Source organism: Pecten maximus, chromosome 7 (genome assembly GCF_902652985.1).
Source record: "Pecten maximus chromosome 7, xPecMax1.1, whole genome shotgun sequence".
Lineage (NCBI taxonomy): Eukaryota > Metazoa > Mollusca > Bivalvia > Pectinida > Pectinidae > Pecten > Pecten maximus.
In genome coordinates this window covers 12,125,849-12,146,344 of record NC_047021.1, presented here as the reverse complement: position 1 = coordinate 12,146,344, position 20,496 = coordinate 12,125,849, and the positions used below count along the sequence as shown (strand labels likewise).

Genomic DNA, 20,496 nt, shown 5'->3' with positions numbered 1-20,496 from the left:
GATAAAAAGCGAAAGTAAATTTAAAAGTTTTAAGTATTAGACACTCCGCCATAAAGTAGAATGATAATCCCTTCAGTGTAGAGGGCCATCAGTTACAATCTTCTAGGATCTTCATAGAAGGCTGTAGATTTGAGCATATATTATTATCTGGCCTGTATTGCAGGCCACCATCACTCTAATATATATACTAGTATCAATTTCACTAGTAAGGCCCCTTATATAGAATACTAGAGCAGATTACCTTCAATAAAGAACTCTAATTAGTAATCTAGATAACTGTAGTATACTACCTCCAATAAAGAAATCTAATTAGTAATCTAGAGAACTGTAGTATACTACCTTCAATAAAGAACTCTAATTAGTAATCTAGATAACTGTAGTATACTACCTTCAATAAAGAACTCTAATTAGTAATCAAGAGAACTGTAGTATACTACCTTCAATAAAGAACTCTAATTAGTAATCTAGATAACTGTAGTATACTACCTTCAATAAAGAACTCTAATTAGTAATCTAGAGAACTGTAGTATACTACCTTCAATAAAGAACTCTAATTAGTAATCAAGAGAACTGTAGTATACTACCTTCAATAAAGAACTCTAATTAGTAATCTAGATAACTGTAGTATACTACCTTCAATAAAGAACTCTAATTAGTAATCTAGAGAACTGTAGTATACTACCTTCAATAAAGAACTCTAATTAGTAATCTAGATAACTGTAGTATACTACCTCCAATAAAGAACTCTAATTAGTAATCTAGAGAACTGTAGTATACTACCTCCAATAAAGACCTCTAATTAGTAATCTAGATAACTGAGTATACTACCTTCAATAAAGACCTCTAATTAGTAATCTAGAGAACTGTAGTATACTGCCTTCAAAATGAGACCATAATATAGAGAACTATATTGTAATGACATCAATGTAGGACCACTGCTGTTTATGATACAGGACCTCAAGATAACTTCTCTTTAGTATCCTGAGACAACTGCCTTCAATGAAGGGCCGTAAGAGGACAATGAAGGGCCGTAAGAGGACAATGAAGGGCCGTAAGAGGACAATGAAGGGCCGTAAGAGGACAATGAATGACCTTAGACGACACTGTTGTGACAGATGCCACGTACACAGACCAGCCAGTCAGGACACATTCCTCAGCTTAAAATATTCATACATCAACCATCATATTGTCAGCCAGAATCAAAACATATAGAATGATGAGAGTTTTATAAGTTTTGACATGTTAACAGACATATCAATAATTGATCAGAAACCTTTGTTTTATTCTGGGTCACAGACAATAGAACAGATATGGATGGAGGTACTCTCCATACTTCTGATTAAAATGATAATGTTTAGGACATCGTATTTTCCAGATTTAATCAATACACTATGGTGAAATTTGTATTCATATCAATATCAATGTAAATATATTTTCAGAGTTATAATGGTCAAATTTGTATTCATTAATGTAAATACTTTCTCAGGGTGCTTATATGATAATTTTATTTTTCCTTACATGCCTTCTGAAACTGCTATAACATGTATAGGATTGGTGCGGGGATGCTATATGTAATGATTGATACAGTTTACTTTCATAAAGTCACTTATTGAAACAAAAGTGAAATAAATCCAAATGATACTTACTCTACATAGTCTCCAAAGTTCCCCTGTAATACATAGGCTGCTAACTCAAACACTGTCTCACTGTCGCACTCAATCTGGCCCTGCAAACAAGGAACAAACATCTTATAAGGATGTACAAATGTTACTCAGCACAATAATATCTCATTACAATGATATTAAACATGAGGACATAGGGACAATCACAGGGACATCAAAACAGACAAAACGGACAGACAGACTGACAAAACAGACAAAAGGACAGACAGACTGACAAAACAGACAAAAGGACAGACAGACTGACAAAACAGACAAAAGGACAGACAAACAGACAGACAAACAGACAAAAGGACGGACAGACAAGCAGACAAACAGACGCAAACAAACAAATATCAGTCTCGAGCTCAAGGACACACAGACATGTACAATGCTAGACCTTGGACTGACCGCCATACACTAGGACAAATAGACAGACACAATACTAATCCCCAACACTGACCGCCAGCACATAGACAGACACAATGCTAATTCCCAACACTGACCGTCAGTACACTAGGACAAATAGACAGACACAATGCTAGTCCCCAACACTGACCGCCAGTACACTAGGACAAATAGACAGACACAATACTAATCCCCAACACTGACCGCCAGTACACTAGGACACATAGACAGACACAATGCTAATTCCCCAACACTGACCGTCAGTACACTAGGACAAATAGACAGACACAATGCTAGTCCCCAACACTGACCGCCAGTACACTAGGACAAATAGACAGACACAATACTAATCCCCAACACTGACCGCCAGTACACTAGGACAAATAGATAGACACAATGCTAATCCCCAACACTGACTGCCAGTACACTAGGACACATAGACAGACACAATGCTAATCCCCAACACTGACCGCCAGTACACTAGGACAAATAGACAGACACAATGCTAATCCCCAACACTGACTGCCATACACTAGGACAAATAGACAGACACAATGCTAATCCCCAACACTGACCACCAGTACACTAGGACAAATAGACAGACACAATGCTAGTCCCCAACACTGACCGCCAGTACACTAGGACAAATAGACAGACACAATGCTACCAATCCCCAACACTGAACACCAGTACACTAGGACAAATAGACAGACAAAAAGCTAATCCCCAATAATCTGGTCTAGGGGAAGTCACACATTAGGACAGACAGGCACAAGTCGACAAAACCATTATACCTGTAATATCCTTCCCCAGCAGAGCCTGTTGTCTGAAGTTACTGCTGATGGGGAGAGAAACACATTGAGTTATGACCCTCTCTGCTATGATCGGCTACATTCCTTGTACTGACAGTTACTGACAACCCTCATCACCCTTGACTCTAAGGACAATGCTCTAGTGTTGAATGCTCAGCCTCATCATTAAGAGGCCCTACTTCCAGAAGGACTTGACATACAGAGTCAGTGTCTACACAAGACATTGCATACATTTGCATGAACCTTGATCCCTAACTACTTTCTATGCATCTCAGATCACCTTTTTTTAACAATTATGGTACCTATAATCTTGATCAAGATCTTTCTCATTTCAACAAATTTAATTGACAGTATGTTTCAGTGAAATGGATTGAACAATGTACAAGATCTTTCTCTGCCAAATCATTGGCCTTATCAATTCTTTCAAAACAACCTAACACCCAATGCCATTCCTCCATAACAACCTAACACCCAATGCCATTCCTCCATAACAACCTAACACCCAATGCCATTCCTCCATAACAACCTAACACCCAATGCCATTCCTCCAAAACAACCTAACACCCAATGCCATTCCTCCAAAACAACCTAACACCCAATGCCATTCCTCCAAAACAACCTAACACCCAATGCCATTCCTCCAAAACAACCTAACACCCAATGCCATTCCTCCATAACAACCTAACACCCAATGCCATTCCTCCATAACAACCTAACACTCAATGCCATTCCTCCATAACAACCTAATACTCAATGACATTCCTCCAAAACAACCTAACACCCAATGCCATTCCTCCAAAACAACCTAACACCCAATGCCATTCCTCCATAACAACCTAACACCCAATGCCATTCCTCCATAACAACCTAACACCCAATGCCATTCCTCCAAAACAACCTAACACCCAACGCATTCCTCCATAACAACCTAACACCCAATGCCATTCCTCCATAACAACCTAACACCCAATGCCATTCCTCCATAACAACCTAACACCCAATGCCATTCCTCCAAAACAACCTAATACTCAATGCCATTCCTCCAAAACAACCTAATACTCAATGCAATTCCTCCAAAACAACCTAATACTCAATGCCATTCCTCCATAACAACCAAATACTCAATGACATTCCTCCAAAACAACCTAACACCCAATGCCATTCCTCCATAACAACCTAATACCCAATGCCATTCCTCCATAACAACCTAATACTCAATGACATTCCTCCATAACAACCTAACACCCAATAGCATTCCTCCAAAACAACCTAACACCCAATGCCATTCCTCCAAAACAACCTAACACCCAATGCACTTTCACCAAAATAATGACCCCTTAATATGCAACCTCCTTCCATTCTGTCCAAACCATTCCCCTAGCCACATCCCCTTAGAACCAATGTCCTTCCTCCAAAACAATTACTTCTTATACCCAATGTTCTTTCCTCCACTGCCTCTATCCTTTTATACCCAATGTTCTTTCCTCTACTGCCTCTATCCTTTTATACCCAATGTTCTTTCCTCCACTGCCTCTATCCTTTTATACCCAATGTTCTTTCCTCTACTGCCTCTATCCTCTTATACCCAATGTTCTTTCCTCTACTGCCTCTATCCTCTTATACCCAATGTGCTTTCCTCTACTGCCTCTATCCTCTTATACCCAATGTTCTTTCCTCCACTGCCTCTATCCTCTTATACCCAATGTGCTTTCCTCTACTGCCTCTATCCTTTTATACCCAATGTTCTTTCCTCCACTGCCTCTATCCTTTTATACCCAATGTGCTTTCCTCTACTGCCTCTATCCTCTTATACCCAATGTTCTTTCCTCTACTGCCTCTATCCTCTTATACCCAATGTGCTTTCCTCTACTGCCTCTTTCCTCTTATACCCAATGTCCTTTCCTCTACTGCCTCTATCCTCTTATACCCAATGTGCTTTCCTCTACTGCCTCTATCCTTTTATACCCAATGTGCTTTCCTCTACTGCCTCTATCCTTTTATACCCAATGTGCTTTCCTCTAACTGCCCTCTATCCTTTATACCCAATGTGCTTTCCTCTACTGCCCTCTATCCTCTTATACCCAATGTGCTTTCCTCCTACTGCCTCTATCCTTTTATACCCAAAGTTGCTTCCTTACTGCCTCTATCCTCTTATCCCACTGTGCTTCCTCTACTGCCTCTATCCTTTATACCCAATGTGCTTTCCTCCACTGCCTCTATCCTCTTATACCCAATGTGCTTTCCTCTACTGCCTCTATCCTCTTATACCCAATGTGCTTTCCTCTACTGCCTCTATCCTCTTATACCCAATGTGCTTTCCTCTACTGCCTCTATCCTCTTATACCCAATGTGCTTTCCTCTACTGCCTCTATCCTTTTATACCCAATGTGCTTTCCTCCACTGCCTCTATCCTTTTATACCCAATGTGCTTTCCTCTACTGCCTCTATCCTCTTATACCCAATGTGCTTTCCTCTACTGCCTCTATCCTCTTATACCCAATGTTCTTTCCTCTACTGCCTCTATCCTTTTATACCCAATGTGCTTTCCTCTACTGCCTCTATCCTTTTATACCCAATGTCCTTTCCTCTACTGCCTCTATCCTCTTATACCCAATGTCCTTTCCTCTACTGCCTCTATCCTCTTATACCCAATGTTCTTTCCTCCACTGCCTCTATCCTCTTATACCCAATGTTCTTTCCTCTACTGCCTCTATCCTCTTATACCCAATGTTCTTTCCTCCACTGCCTCTATCCTCTTATACCCAATGTCCTTTCCTCTACTGCCTCTATCCTCTTATACCCAATGTCCTTTCCTCTACTGCCTCTATCCTCTTATACCCAATGTGCCTTTCCTCTACTGCCTCTATCCTCTTATACCCAATGTGCCTTTCCTCTACTGCCTCTATCCTCTTATACCCAATGTGCTTTCCTCTACTGCCTCTATCCTCTTATACCCAATGTGCTTTCCTCTACTGCCTCTATCCTCTTATACCCAATGTCCTTTCCTCTACTGCCTCTATCCTCTTATACCCAATGTCCTTTCCTCTACTGCCTCTATCCTCTTATACCCAATGTGCTTTCCTCTACTGCCTCTATCCTCTTATACCCAATGTGCTTTCCTCTACTGCCTCTATCCTTTTATACCCAATGTTCTTTCCTCTACTGCCTCTATCCTTTTATACCCAATGTCCTTTCCTCCACTGCCTCTATCCTCTTATACCCAATGTCCTTTCCTCTACTGCCTCTATCCTTTTATACCCAATGTGCTTTCCTCTACTGCCTCTATCCTCTTATACCCAATGTGCTTTCCTCTACTGCCTCTATCCTCTTATACCCAATGTGCTTTCCTCTACTGCCTCTATCCTCTTATACCCAATGTGCTTTCCTTTACTGCCTCTATCCTCTTATACCCAATGTGCTTTCCTCTACTGCCTCTATCCTCTTATACCCAATGTGCTTTCCTCTACTGCCTCTATCCTCTTATACCCAATGTGCTTTCCTCTACTGCCTCTATCCTTTTATACCCAATGTCCTTTCCTCTACTGCCTCTATCCTCTTATACCCAATGTGCTTTCCTCCACTGCCTCTATCCCCTTATACCCAATGTGCTTTCCTCTACTGCCTCTATCCTCTTATACCCAATGTGCTTTCCTCTACTGCCTCTATCCCCTTATACCCAATGTCCTTTCCTCTACTGCCTCTATCCTCTTATACCCAATGTGCTTTCCTCTACTGCCTCTATCCTCTTATACCCAATGTGCTTTCCTCCACTGCCTCTATCCTCTTATACCCAATGTGCTTTCCTCTACTGCCTCTATCCTCTTATACCCAATGTCCTTTCCTCTACTGCCTCTATCCTGTTATACCCAATGTCCTTTCCTCTACTGCCTCTATCCTCTTATACCCAATGTGCTTTCCTCTACTGCCTCTATCCTCTTATACCCAATGTCCTTTCCTCTACTGCCTCTATCCTCTTATACCCAATGTCCTTTCCTCTACTGCCTCTATCCTCTTATACCCAATGTGCTTTCCTCTACTGCCTCTATCCTCTTATACCCAATGTCCTTTCCTCTACTGCCTCTATCCTCTTATACCCAATGTGCTTTCCTCTACTGCCTCTATCCTCTTATACCCAATGTGCTTTCCTCTACTGCCTCTATCCTCTTATACCCAATGTCCTTTCCTCTACTGCCTCTATCCTCTATCATAATAAAGAATGCCCAACGTTCTGTCACAACACCACACAATGGTAATGCCTCCACCTTGGACCTTGAGGTAATGGGGTGATAACTCTGGGTACTTGACAAAAGGACTAGTTCAATTGAACCCTCTAACCTGAAGGGACCCTTCACACTGATATGTCTATGACCTGATTCCCTGGGGATCTGTTCCAGCCTAAGTGATGTATTCCTATCAACACAATGAGCATCTCTAGTCCACTTAATTCACTACCGGTAAAACACCCCATTAACAGTGGCATTAGGTCACAAATGACCCCTATGCACAAAATTTATCAGAACATCACAATAGGCAGAGAGTGGCTTCCCCTTCCGATTTCACAATTATAAAGAACATAAATTAGATTTTATTTCTTGATTTGTGTTTCCATGATTAGAAATAGGATTAAATTGTACCTTTAATCTAATTGACCCCATGTCAAAGAAAAGAAAAAAATCACGTAAAATACCCTAAATATTGTATGTGTTTAGAATTAGTATAGCCAGTATCTGTTTTATAACTATCATTAGAGGACACAATACAGCCTACAAACCACACCTTTTACCATTCAGTCACTGCCATCATGACGTCACCACCTCTGTTTATGGAGTTCAATGTGAGGGACTATACAACAGTTTTGGGTGGACAAGTAATAAGTAATACAACTCTTTGTTCCAAAAGTAAGAAGGAAAAAATCTTATCAATAACATGAAGCTATTAGAGATGTCAGTATTTGTTACTGAACACCAGCTGTTTTACCATATACCCAGTGATTACACAGCCTTATCTGTCACAGAAGACTGACACCACCTTCATTACACTAGGTCCATTATAGCAATATGATGAGATTGGGGCTATCTATTATGGTGACAAGGGCAATCAAAAACATTTTAACAAGTACGCAACCAGAATAACCTATATATATGTTAGTGAGTAGAATGCTGAGTAAACAGCAGTATAAAAGCATGCTGGGTATTGCTGAAGTAATACATGTCCCTTACTGACCCAGCTAAAAATAGTAACAGTGACCTTGACCCAAATACCCGTAAACTTGAAGTGATCTGTAGCTACTCATACTGAAGAAACATACTAATATTCACCGACATACCTTGAAGCATGGCCAAAAAAGTGTGGAAAACTGAGTTGGCGGACTGATAGACCGACACACAGATGGGAAGGAAACCTATAGTAACCAGGTTTCCCCGACAGGTGACTAATAAACACTGGGAACACAAGTCTAATGTCTCATTCATATATATCTCCACAGAAAATACTACCAATTGGACGGCAAATACTAGCTTTTCCCAGGAATGGGAAATAATAACTTCTACTATGGATGGGAAATAGTAATACTAATTTTTACCAGGGATGGGAAAAACTAACTTTTACTATGGATGGGAAATGCTTACTTTTCAAACAAGCATAAAGGTTATTGCTAAAGCCATATATGTTCCCTACCAATCCCTGCTTAAAACAATAACAGTGACCTTGACATTAATCAAAAGACTCTCAAACTTGAACTTGTCTGAAATATTATAGTCCTTTATCATTGTGTTAGTCCAATTCTTCCAGGAATGAAGCCGCTAAAGCACAAATTTTGGTGTCAGGTATAGGTACAAGACACATGGCCAGGAAACATTTAGTTCCCCCAGTGTCACCCATAGGGGACAAATGAGGTTTACATTTAAACAAAAACATTAATTTCATTTTTTGCATTAATGAAGGTAACCTTAATAAAAAGATTGTTTCAATACCCTGCAATAAGAGAAAGTATAATTTTATGGTATTGTCAAACCCAGAGATACCTGAACCAAGACCAGCACCACTCAATTTACTTCCACAACAGCAACCTTTGGTATTTTCCAGCTAATTAGGATTCCCAGACCAGATTAGCTGTGATCAGGAACATATATATAAGTAACATACAATAAATCTTATAAGAGGTTGATTTACAGTGTGTTGAACCTTGGTATTTTCAAGGTCTAATTTCTGTTGGCAGCTTAAAATTTAAGCATTGCATCGGAATCCTATATCTGACGCTAACACTATATAATAGGCAGAGAAAACATTAACTTACCGTGAATATAGCTTGTTTTGCATTGAGGTAAAATAATTCTACAGTAGCTGCATCTCGAAGGTTGGCAATAGTTTCAACATAATTCCTGCAAAATCGAAATGTTTAAATTATTGTAGCTGCAGGAAAACAAAATATATGACATTTTTAAACTTAAAACTGAAGCATTGGTATTGAGAAGACAATAGAAAAAAGCTTTATGAAATATTTTAATCAGTTCAAGGGGTTATAAATACTTTATATATCATCATCATGTTTAATTAAAAATTGAATTGATTTTTTACAACCTAAGTGCTACCTGGAGTACAAGAGTGAGTCAGTCTAGTGTTATGAATCAGTGTCCACCTTCCAATGAATCACTGATATGGCTGGTCCTTCTATAAACCTCCCCTAACATCACAACATATACGGGTAATCCTCCAGAATCTGTTCAGATGACTTAACATCCCATAGTTTTCATCCAGGGTTATGACCGTTCTTACACAAACACTCACAACAGATTATCACATCATTAACATCTTTCTTAAAGAACATAAAAACTTACGCAATTTCCTCGCATTCTTTTGATGAAATGTACACCAATATTACATCAAAGAAAAACTTAAATTGGATATGGATCAATGCTATTACCATTTTTGAGATAAAATACTTACCGCACTGCAAAAAATAGAACTAATACGTTGACTTTTTTAGGAAAGTCGTGTTCCAGTACTCGTTTATCAGGGTTGAGCCAGTTATGGTTCCCTCGAGATCTGTAATAAACAAACACAGCATTATAATTATATCACGTGTGAAATCTCCATTGCTGACATTCTGTAACATTTCAAAGACATTGAAACCCTGAGAAAATATCACTTGAAAAAAGTATCAGTTAATTGTTGAAATAATTTGAATTCCACCAGCAGTAGTATTTTGGGATTTCTTGTAATTATCAGAAATCAAGTGTTTACTAAGCTTCTGGGTGCTATCTAGATCTTGTTTGTGTACACAATACATAAACACACACCTCTCCAACAGAGCTAAATCCTGGCACCAGAACCTTGGAGAGAATATACTACTCCTTCACATCTTACAATCAGTGTAGATAGAAGTAAACTAAATATCAACTTCAGTTCCATGATTTTTTAAACCATTAAATTCCAACAGATAACCCAAAGGATCTCAGACATATCTTTTAGCCTGATCAAGTGCCTTTGGTTAGACGATTGAATGGATATAACAAGCATTTGTATTGTCTGTGTGGCTGTAAAACAGAAACATGTGTATGGCCTGGGGACTTCTGACCAAGATTAAAATGTCATATTAACATGAAACATGACAACAATGCTACCATGTGGAGTGTTATTTATGAACAGGTAAGATATAAGTGTTGTTTCCTCCAATCAGATAAGCAGTAGCTTCACTGTCACTCTGTCTCCTCCAATCAGATAAGCTGTAAGATTTACAGCATGAAAGTGCCATCTAACTGTACTTTACTAGACTTGCTAAAGTCTATAGATGTTTGTATTTAAAGTTACACAAGACAAGGCTGGTCAACAGATAGTTTTTTAATCAATTATTGTCAACAGATAGTTCTTTAATCAATTAATTCAAAACATACTTAATTTGACATACTCAAATTTTATTGCAAAACCAAATTAACCACATTAGCGGAATGTTTTTTTCGCGCGCCAACAATGATTGTCATAGAAGCCACCAATGTAGATTAACAGCAATTAGCCCAATCACAGCTTAGCGGAATGCTTCCAGTGCGAAAACCGCTAAAATAAGGTTAAATATGTATGTTTAGTGTTTTATCAATCAACTAAAACCTGTAAGTTATATACATATGTTTATCTCTCTACTGGTATTCAAACCGACTGATATTAGTATAGAATTCCCAGTGTACTTGGTTCCTGATCAGGAATGACAATGAAAACCATGAACAGTGGCATATTGTAAAAAGATGCTTGACACAACATCAATTCCTAACTAGAAATCAATCACAAACCAACATCCTCTAATATTTCTATGTTAAACATTTATCTACATGACCTCAGGTTGATCAGGGTCCTTCTTTGGTATTTAGGACATGTGAAGCACCAGATGGATAATATGAAACATTTGTATTGAACCATTTAACTCTTATCTCACATATCAATCACAGCACTAACACCACATTGCTATCTATAATGTATATTCACCAATTAACTCAACCCCCCCCCCCCCCCCCCCCCCAAAAAATATGATTTCCAAAACTCTATTTGTGCAGATGTGGTGAACAGAGGCACATTGGTATCCTGAATTTTCACAGCTTGATTTCCAGTGAGAATTGGTGTAAATGTCTAAGTTCTAGTACAGATCTACAGTGTTTCAAGCCCCTCTGTACCAGACTCCCAGCTGTCACGTTTACATTGCTACCCAGCTAGGCTTTTAATATCACTATCATGTCAAACCAAAAAATTCCAGAATTTTTATCAAAAATCTCTTATTCCATTTTTGAGTATTATAGCTCTGACATGGCAACTCTATCCTCTCCTCAGTGCTGTGTGACCCCTATCACCATGACAACCTGCCAGTGTTTGGGTTCAGAGCCTGGGACAGGAAGTGCCTATCTTATCAGGGTATAGCCTAGACCACCACACCAAATGACACTTCCCCTCAGTACGATCTACTCTCATCCTTATCTGTTCACCCTGGCTAATACAAAATACCCATAATGCTATCTGACAACTAGCTAGCACATTAGTGTTGTTAAAACATACATAATTCCACAGCTCCCTTTGACTAAAGCTAATGTCAGACAATGGGAAAGATTATAGTAATCACCAGTGTTAAATCACCATAAACATCCCTGGCCCCATCACTGCCTCCGAATCTGATCCTAAACAGACAACCTTGGCTGACCTTTGTCCTCTAAATCTTCCCTAATCATTGCCAATTATGTGTATACAAAGGCTTCAGTGAGCAGACTGCCACCAGGGGGAGATAACTCTGTGACCTACTGACCAGATGCATATTACCATAGTTTACGGGGATTTTACCACCCTCCCAGAAACAGTATCTCGTCTAAACACTCTTAATCCCAATTCTAAAACTGAAATCATTATTTCAAAGTTCAATACCTAAACAATTACATATGAAAGCTGAATTTATATGAAGGTTTGGATAGAGGATTGGTAACTGCAGACTAATTAATGCACATTGATAAATCATTATGTCTTGAGCCTCAAGAAACACCTGTTTTATTCAACTTCATGATCATTGTATATGTGTAGAAACTTTGAGTCTAGTGAATGAGGGTCTAGAATCAAGGATTTTCTTGTGATGTTCTTCCTTATTCTCTTGTTGGGGTCACTTTTGAGAGTATAAGTGATAGTCGATTCTTCACAACAATACCCTCTTATCTTATCTTCTTTTTCTTTCCTATGCTTAAAGGAAAGAACAGGAAAGAAAAAGATGCAATTCTCCCAGAGCAACTCTAATTAAACTAGATTAATTAAAATGTACATTTTCTTGTACATTTAGCCATTAGCTAGTACAAACCTACACCACATTTAATGTCTAGCTCATACAAGAGGTCATCAATTCATGATTTGTCCATCATTACTATAAATACCATATGATCATCCTTGTGGACAGAAAATGACCACAGGTACATAGATGACACATCAGCTGACCCCATTCACCTCATAAATCACTGAACGTGTGGCACACCTGTTGTGTGTCACACCTGACGAGACGGAAACATCAGAGAAACAAATGTATCGTGTATTGTCCTAACATACATCAGTACGACTAACAAAAGCAAACATTGAACTCTACCAAGTCCTATAGACATTACATCTCACATCTCTTTCCATTCCAGCATTCAATTTACTTACAAAAGCAACCTCTGTCCACCAACTGAGGGTGGGGAAACACTATAGCCAGTTAATGAAGCAAGCATATTTACGATTACATCTTATAGAAAATTCTCAGACCTTAAAATCATGAACATCAAATGAAACTCTCTCTGGTTTCATTACTTTGACAGATTTGAAGATAAAACTAATAGTGGAATGAAAAGCTATTATATGACAAGCTGAAACTTAGTAACTAGTTGCTTGATAAGCTCATCGGTGTGGGTGGTTAGTAACTCCGAGGGGACATAGGTTCACTTGGAGTACACTACATGCATTAACTATAGGAAGGGTTAAAAAACATATGTTAACTTGTTGCATCTCAACCTGTGGCCACACTTCAATATAAAGTAAGCACCATGAAAGTTTTTAGGGAAAACACTGCTGTAAAAATTATTGAAGTCACTAGTACCTTGGCAATATGTCTCCCCAACTGTAGATATTTATGGGGTAGGGGGCGATAGGTTCAGTGACCTGAACTACACTGTGCCTGTTATAAGGGTACCAATAACCTGTTCAGTAAGTCGTATCTGACATGTATGTAGAGTGGTGGTGTGGACCCTGGTGGTGGTAGTACTGGTTGTCCAGTAGGGATACTAGTGTGCCCTGGTAGTGGTAGTGCTGGTTGTCCAGTAGGGGTACTAGTGTGCCCTGGTGGTGGTAGTGCTGGTTGTCCAGTAGGGGTACCAGTGTGCCCTGGTAGTGGTTGATGCTGGTTGTCCAGTAGGGGTACCAGTGTGCCCTGGTAGTGTTGATGCTGGTTGTCCAGTAGGGGTACCAGTGTGCCCTGGTAGTGGTAGTGCTGGTTGTCCAGTAGGGGTACCAGTGTGCCCTGGTAGTGGTAGTGCTGGTTGTCCAGTAGGGGTACCAGTGTGCCCTGGTAGTGGTAGTGCTGGTTGTCCAGTAGGGGTACCAGTGTGCCCTGGTAGTGTTAATGCTGGTTGTCCAGTAGGGGTACCAGTGTGCCCTGGTAGTGGTAGTGCTGGTTGTCCAGTAGGGGTACCAGTGTGCCCTGGTAGTGGTAGTGCTGGTTGTCCAGTAGGGGTACCAGTGTGTCCTGGTGGTGGTAGTGCTGGTTGTCCAGTAGGGGTACCAGTGTGCCCTCTGGTCTTCAATTGTTATAGTATAATTGTAGTATTGTTGTGTTTATATCGGAGAAGGCTAATAAATTAGGCCTAGCCTGCTGTCTAACTGATTTGTATAAATGTTATACAATAAAATATGTTGAAATGAAATGAAAGGTCTTGGTGATGGTAAAAGTAAGTAGGGGATATGGCTTCAAGCAACTTAATTGTTCGATGGCTTTGAATCTGAAAGCAAATCCATTGTTAATTTACCTCTCTGATTCTTTCCCAATGTAACTCAATTCAAGCTGTTTTAATGCCATATCAAGTATTCCATCATTTGTGATATATGACTTTATATTTTACTGGTTCAGATTTTTCTCTCGGTTACTTTAAATAAATGTCCATAGAATCAGAAGACCAATGAATCTCTCATCCCTTCTCCCCAATACACCAGGTGCTAACATATCAATTTAGTGACCGACTACTGGAATGTTGGCCACACTGCCATATGTCATAATTAAATCTTCAAAATTGGTTGTTTTCTACATTTTTTCTTGTGTGCATGTCTGTAATTGGTATCCAATTTTGCACGATTCAATTATTTGAATTTCAGGATCTAAAGGGAATGTGCTGCTGGGGATACTAAAGCTCTTACTGGGGCTACAACACACAACCTCTGTTCAAAGAAAACATGATTAGAGAGTGCATCGCAACTTGTATAGGGACTCGGTGGTAATAAAAGTGACAAGGAATTGACAAAGTCCGTAACGTAAATTAAATGTTTCCTAAAATGTGGTACGGTTTTATTATGACACATCCTTCGTGTCCTCTGATACTAGTTCCAGAAAATACGTAATGGACTGGGAGGTGTTACGTGCCCCTAACGAACAGTCTCAAAATCAATATCGCCTTGTCCACATAAACAATCACCAAAACATTGTTCCTTAAATCCCCATAGGAGGAAGACAGCTGGGTCTTCATTTTTAGTACTGGAAAAAACTTCACCTTAACACCATACCACATACAACACCCTTTACATCTTAACATACCATATACAACACCCTTTACATACCATATACAACACCCTTTACATCTAAACAGCTATTTATGACTTTGTACAAGTAGGTCCAAGTATGGTGTTGTTTTGAGGTCTCGTACCTAAATCATTTATATAAATTTCCATTGATCATATCCTCCTCCATACAGTTAAGGATTTATAATGTCATTTCTCTTTTTTTCTGATTTAAAATTTCTTATTCAGTATAGCATACAAAAGCTGAAGATTAATATATGTACATTCATAGCATTTTCCTTCTCCCATGGATTAAAAGCTTTCTAGAATAGAGTAAAATTTGTATACTGCATATACATAATATATATAACTTTACTTTTGCATACATATATACTTCTTATTTATAGCGATTTTATATATGAACTATTTTAAAATTATGAAAATTATTAAGTTCACATGTAACTAAAGAAATTCTTTGATTTAAGTTTAATTATTATAGTAAAGTGTTATTGGAGTTAATCAGAAAGGTCTTTTTCTTTGACAGTTTTAAATTAAGAAATGTCTGGAACTAGTTCCATCCATATGGGTAGCTAACAGATCAAACTATATCCCCAATAGTGTAAAACCCATTTGTAAAACCCCTATAATCTATTTTTGTTTCTAACATCAGCCCCAAGCATTCAAACTTCTTGTTTTACTCCCTAGCAGCCACAAGTGTGAATCCCCTATTTAGCCTATTTTCAGTCTCTAATTGAGAAAAGTGTGAATCCCCTATTTAGCCTATTTTCAGTCTCTAATTGAAAAAAGTGTGAATCCCCTATTTCAGTCCCTTATAAAGAGCCCCTGGTATAAGTGTGAACCCCTTATATAGGCTGTTACATACAGTTCAGAATCTGAAACCTGTTGAAGGGGACTATTAACTGACAAACACTTTGTCACCTCCTATGTCACCAGGCGTCCTTGTCAAGTGTCCTCTTTATACAGAGATAATTACACAGACAATGCTCCATATAGGTCTAATGTCCAATTAACCAACATGCCAAACTTCTCCATTACAGGCACAAAGGACAGCTCAAATGGTCAACAGGTCAGATGATAGGTCACTAAAGCCCCATTTCCTGTATATAATAGTACCTACTATCATACAGAGGATAGCTTTGTTAAAATCTAACACTAACAGCACTTACAACTACCAACTTTTTTACCAGAGACAGATAGATTTAATTGTCAGGGACAGGGAATAGTACTTAATCTTCCTGTGTCAATTACACAGGTCAGTTCTGTATATATTTAAACAGCTACTGGAATGTTGTCTGTAAACATCAAGATCTAATAGAATACCTTTCATGAATCAATAACATTATCTTTGGGTATATACCTTCAACAAACAAGTTTAAAACCTGTAGCCCGAAGGAATAAATGAGGTAGTTTTCAAACATTGAGTAGATGTACATTCTATTTCAGATATTTTAAATATGTCCCTTAATTCATTCAAAATATATTAAGGAATGTGGTAAAAAATATTATAAAAAAAATTCTAGCAAAGTGATACATCTCAATTCAATAGTTCAACGTGTAAGATCAAATATGCTCTGTCACAATCCCTGAACAACAATCTGCCAGATTTTTTTCTTCAAACTGACATAGTCCTTGGTGAACACAGTAGTAATTGGGCATCAAATAGTTTTAGTGAACACAGAGGCTGTCCAGCAGTTTGTCATATCTAAAGCCACAGCAATCAATTATACTCTTTTACCATTTTTAGAGGCAGACAGATATCTGGACTAGCAGAAATAGGGAGATAGTATCAGCCTGGGGCTGCATCCCCCATCTCCTTCCATTAGGCTGCTTAATGTCATTATGTATTGAGTCACTGTGAATGAGGACAGAGTTATAACCCACATACCAGGCATCACAACTCAGAAACCTATACCACTATCTCATAGCCTACCAGGCACCACAACTCAGAAACTTATACCACTATCTCATAGCCTACCAGGGGCCACAACTCAGAAACCTATACCACTATCTCTCATAGCCTACCAGGGAACACAACTCAGAAACCTATACCACTATCACATAGCCTACCAGGGGCCACAACTCAGAAACCTATACCACTATCTCTCATAGCCTATCAGGCACCACAACTCAGAAACCTATACCACTATCTCATAGCCTATCAGGGACCACAACTCAGAAACCTATACCTTTTCATAACCTACCAGGGGCCACAACTCAGAAACCTATACCACTATCTCTCATTGCCTACCAGGGACCACAACTCAGAAACCTATACCACTTAGCCTACCAGGGACCACAACTCAGAAACCTATACCACTATCTCATAACCTAACAGGGGCCACAACTCAGAAACCTATACCACTATCTCATAGCCTACCAGGGACAACTCAGAAACCTGTACCACTATCTCATAACCTACCAGGGGCCACAACTCAGAAACCTATACCACTATCTCATAACCTACCAGGGACCACAACTCAGAAACCTATACCACTATCTCATAACCTACCAGGGACCACAACTCAGAAACTATACCACTATCTCATAGCCTATCAGGGACAACTCAGAAACCTATACCACTATCTCATAGCCTACCAGGGTCTACAACTCAGAAACCTATACCACTATCTCTCATAGCCTAACAGGGACCACAACTCAGAAACTATACCACTATCTCTCATAACCTACCAGGGACCACAACTCAGAAACTATACCACTATCTCATAGCCTACCAGGGACCACAACTCAGAAACTATACCACTATCTCATAACCTACCAGGGACCACAACTCAGAAACCTATACCACTATCTCATAGCCTATCAGGGACAACTCAGAAACCTATACCACTATCTTATAGCCTACCAGGGACCACAACTCAGAAACTATACCACTATCTCATAGCCTACCACACAACTCAGAAACCTATACCACTATCTCATAGCCTTCCAGGGACCACAACTCAGAAACCTATACCACTATCTCATAGCCTACCAGGGACCACAACTCAGAAACCTATACCACTATCTCATAGCCTAACAGGGACCACAACTCAGAAACCTATACCACTATCTCATAGCCTTCCAGGCACCACAACTCAGAAACCTATACCACTATATCTCATAACCTACCAGGGACTACAACTCAGAAACCTATACCACTATCTCATAGCCTACCAGGGACCACAACTCAGAAACCTATACCACTATCTCATAGCCTACCAGGACCACAACTCAGAAACCTATACCACTATCTCATAACCTACCAGGGACCACAACTCAGAAACCTATACCACTATCTCATAGCCTACCAGGGACTACAACTCAGAAACCTATACCACTATCTCATAGCCTACCAGGGACCACAACTCAGAAACCTATACCACTATCTCATAGCCTACCAGGGACCACAACTCAGAAACCTATACCACTATCTCATAACCTACCAGGAACCACAACTCAGAAACCTATACCACTATCTCATAGCCTTCCAGGCACCACAACTCAGAAACCTATACCACTTAGCCTATCAGGGACCACAACTCAGAAACTATACCACTATCTCATAGCCTACCAGGGACCACAACTCAGAAACCTATACCACTATCTCATAGCCTACCAGGGACCACAACTCAGAAACTATAATTCAACAACCATGCACCACATCTAAGAAACTAATTTTGCTTGATGAAATTTTTGTCGATATGTCTATAAATGTATATTTTGCTTTCCAATGAGACATTTTATACTCAAGACTTTTTATTGTCTTTACTTTAAATATCACCTATCAGGGTTTTTGTATTTGTTTTACAGAGGTAAAAATGGTTAACGCTAAAATCTCAGTTTATACTAAGCGACTATATATAGTAGAGTATACGCTACATCAGCATCTTCAGTTTCTTCCTGCCACACCATCAGACAATCAGTGCTGTAGTTTTAAACCAAATCAATGTCATACACTTTTTATAACGTAATAGGTACCTTTTCAGCATATCCAGATCAGTACAAATTTGTATACAAAAGACTTTGCTTATTCATGCATTCAGACACTAATATTTCTTTACATGACATAACTTCCATTCATAAAGAAACTTCAATATGTATATGTCCCCTCCCAATTTTACATTCATGACCATAACAATACCATGGCTGTTTTGTATTTTCACAATGGATGAATTCAATCTGCAATTCAGTTAACTATATAATGGAAAGTTATTTAAGCTAGTCAGACCAAAAACCAACCTGTAACAGCAGTTTACACTTTAAAACTGGTATCTGCACCCAAAATACCTCTGTACACAATTTTGAATATTCATTCTACATCCAATTATGAACTAGAAATTGGATATCCTTAATTGTCATTCAGAAATAATCACATATGATATATATCGATAATAATAATTCATGAAATCCAGTGCAACTTGCAGACAATTATATATAAAGACATAGGTAAAATGCTTTCAACGAGAATGACAGTACCTGATGTACTGTTGTGTGTGGTAGTTTTTTTAACAGGTAGTATGTTAATATATTACCTGTAATTAAGTCATCATCAATGTCTCACCTGTCATGAAGCTGTCCACGAGTGAGGAAGGTTTATACCATCACAATGGGCTTATTTATGTCAAGTACAACAGACCCGAAGATACTCGATTTGTAACATGATGTTCACCTCTACAGCACTATACCGTTACCCAGTCACACATCAGTGCTCTTAGTAATCAGTCAACCATATCATTTCACATTCCGGAATACACAATATGTTTCACAAACAAATTTAAGCTCCTTTTCCAAAAATAATTCCAGTTAAATCAAAGGATAGGACTAATCTGTATAGTGACAAACAGACAATATTTGTTATTGGAATACAAATGTATTACCACTAAATTAACAGCTCAGCTGGACTGTGGCAGAATATACAGGTGTGGGGCTTCAGTTGTGGAGGCCCTGTGCCTGGTATATTGTGTCTTGACTCCTCCCACTCACAGTGTAATGGGGTAAAGGAGTGATATAGTACATCAGATCACCTGTGTAGTACTACACACACTATAAGTGTCCCGTTAACTACCACTCGGGTCTATACCACATATAATGGTTTCATTGAACTCTCTGGTACATCATTTTACAGGAAATGCTCTCGAAGATGGGGTCATTGATAATCAACCATAGAGCGTGTGGTATACCACAACCCTTATAATAACTGTATAGTTAAAATTAATACTAAAATCCCTTCAATACAATTCAAGCGATGTTTTTAGACCTAACAAGTGACCGATTCAAGACATGATATGGGCCAGAACTTGTTCAAGTCTAAATGATAACTTATACAGTCAAACCTGCTCTAACGA

General features: G+C 38.9%; 1 protein-coding gene across 5 annotated transcripts in view; it reads right to left on the bottom strand.

Annotated features, from left to right (window-relative positions):
- Positions 1-20,496, bottom strand: part of LOC117331619 (FERM domain-containing protein 4A-like) — a 169,438-nt gene that overhangs the window by 60,498 nt on the left and 88,444 nt on the right. For all 5 annotated transcript variants that reach the window (XM_033890440.1, XM_033890437.1, XM_033890436.1 and 2 more), the window contains 3 exons: positions 9,824-9,922; positions 9,174-9,258; positions 1,647-1,726 (listed from right to left, as the gene is read on the bottom strand). In XM_033890440.1, the coding sequence (XP_033746331.1) occupies positions 1,647-1,726; positions 9,174-9,258; positions 9,824-9,922 (264 nt within the window). The remainder of the gene's footprint in view (positions 1-1,646; positions 1,727-9,173; positions 9,259-9,823; positions 9,923-20,496) is intronic.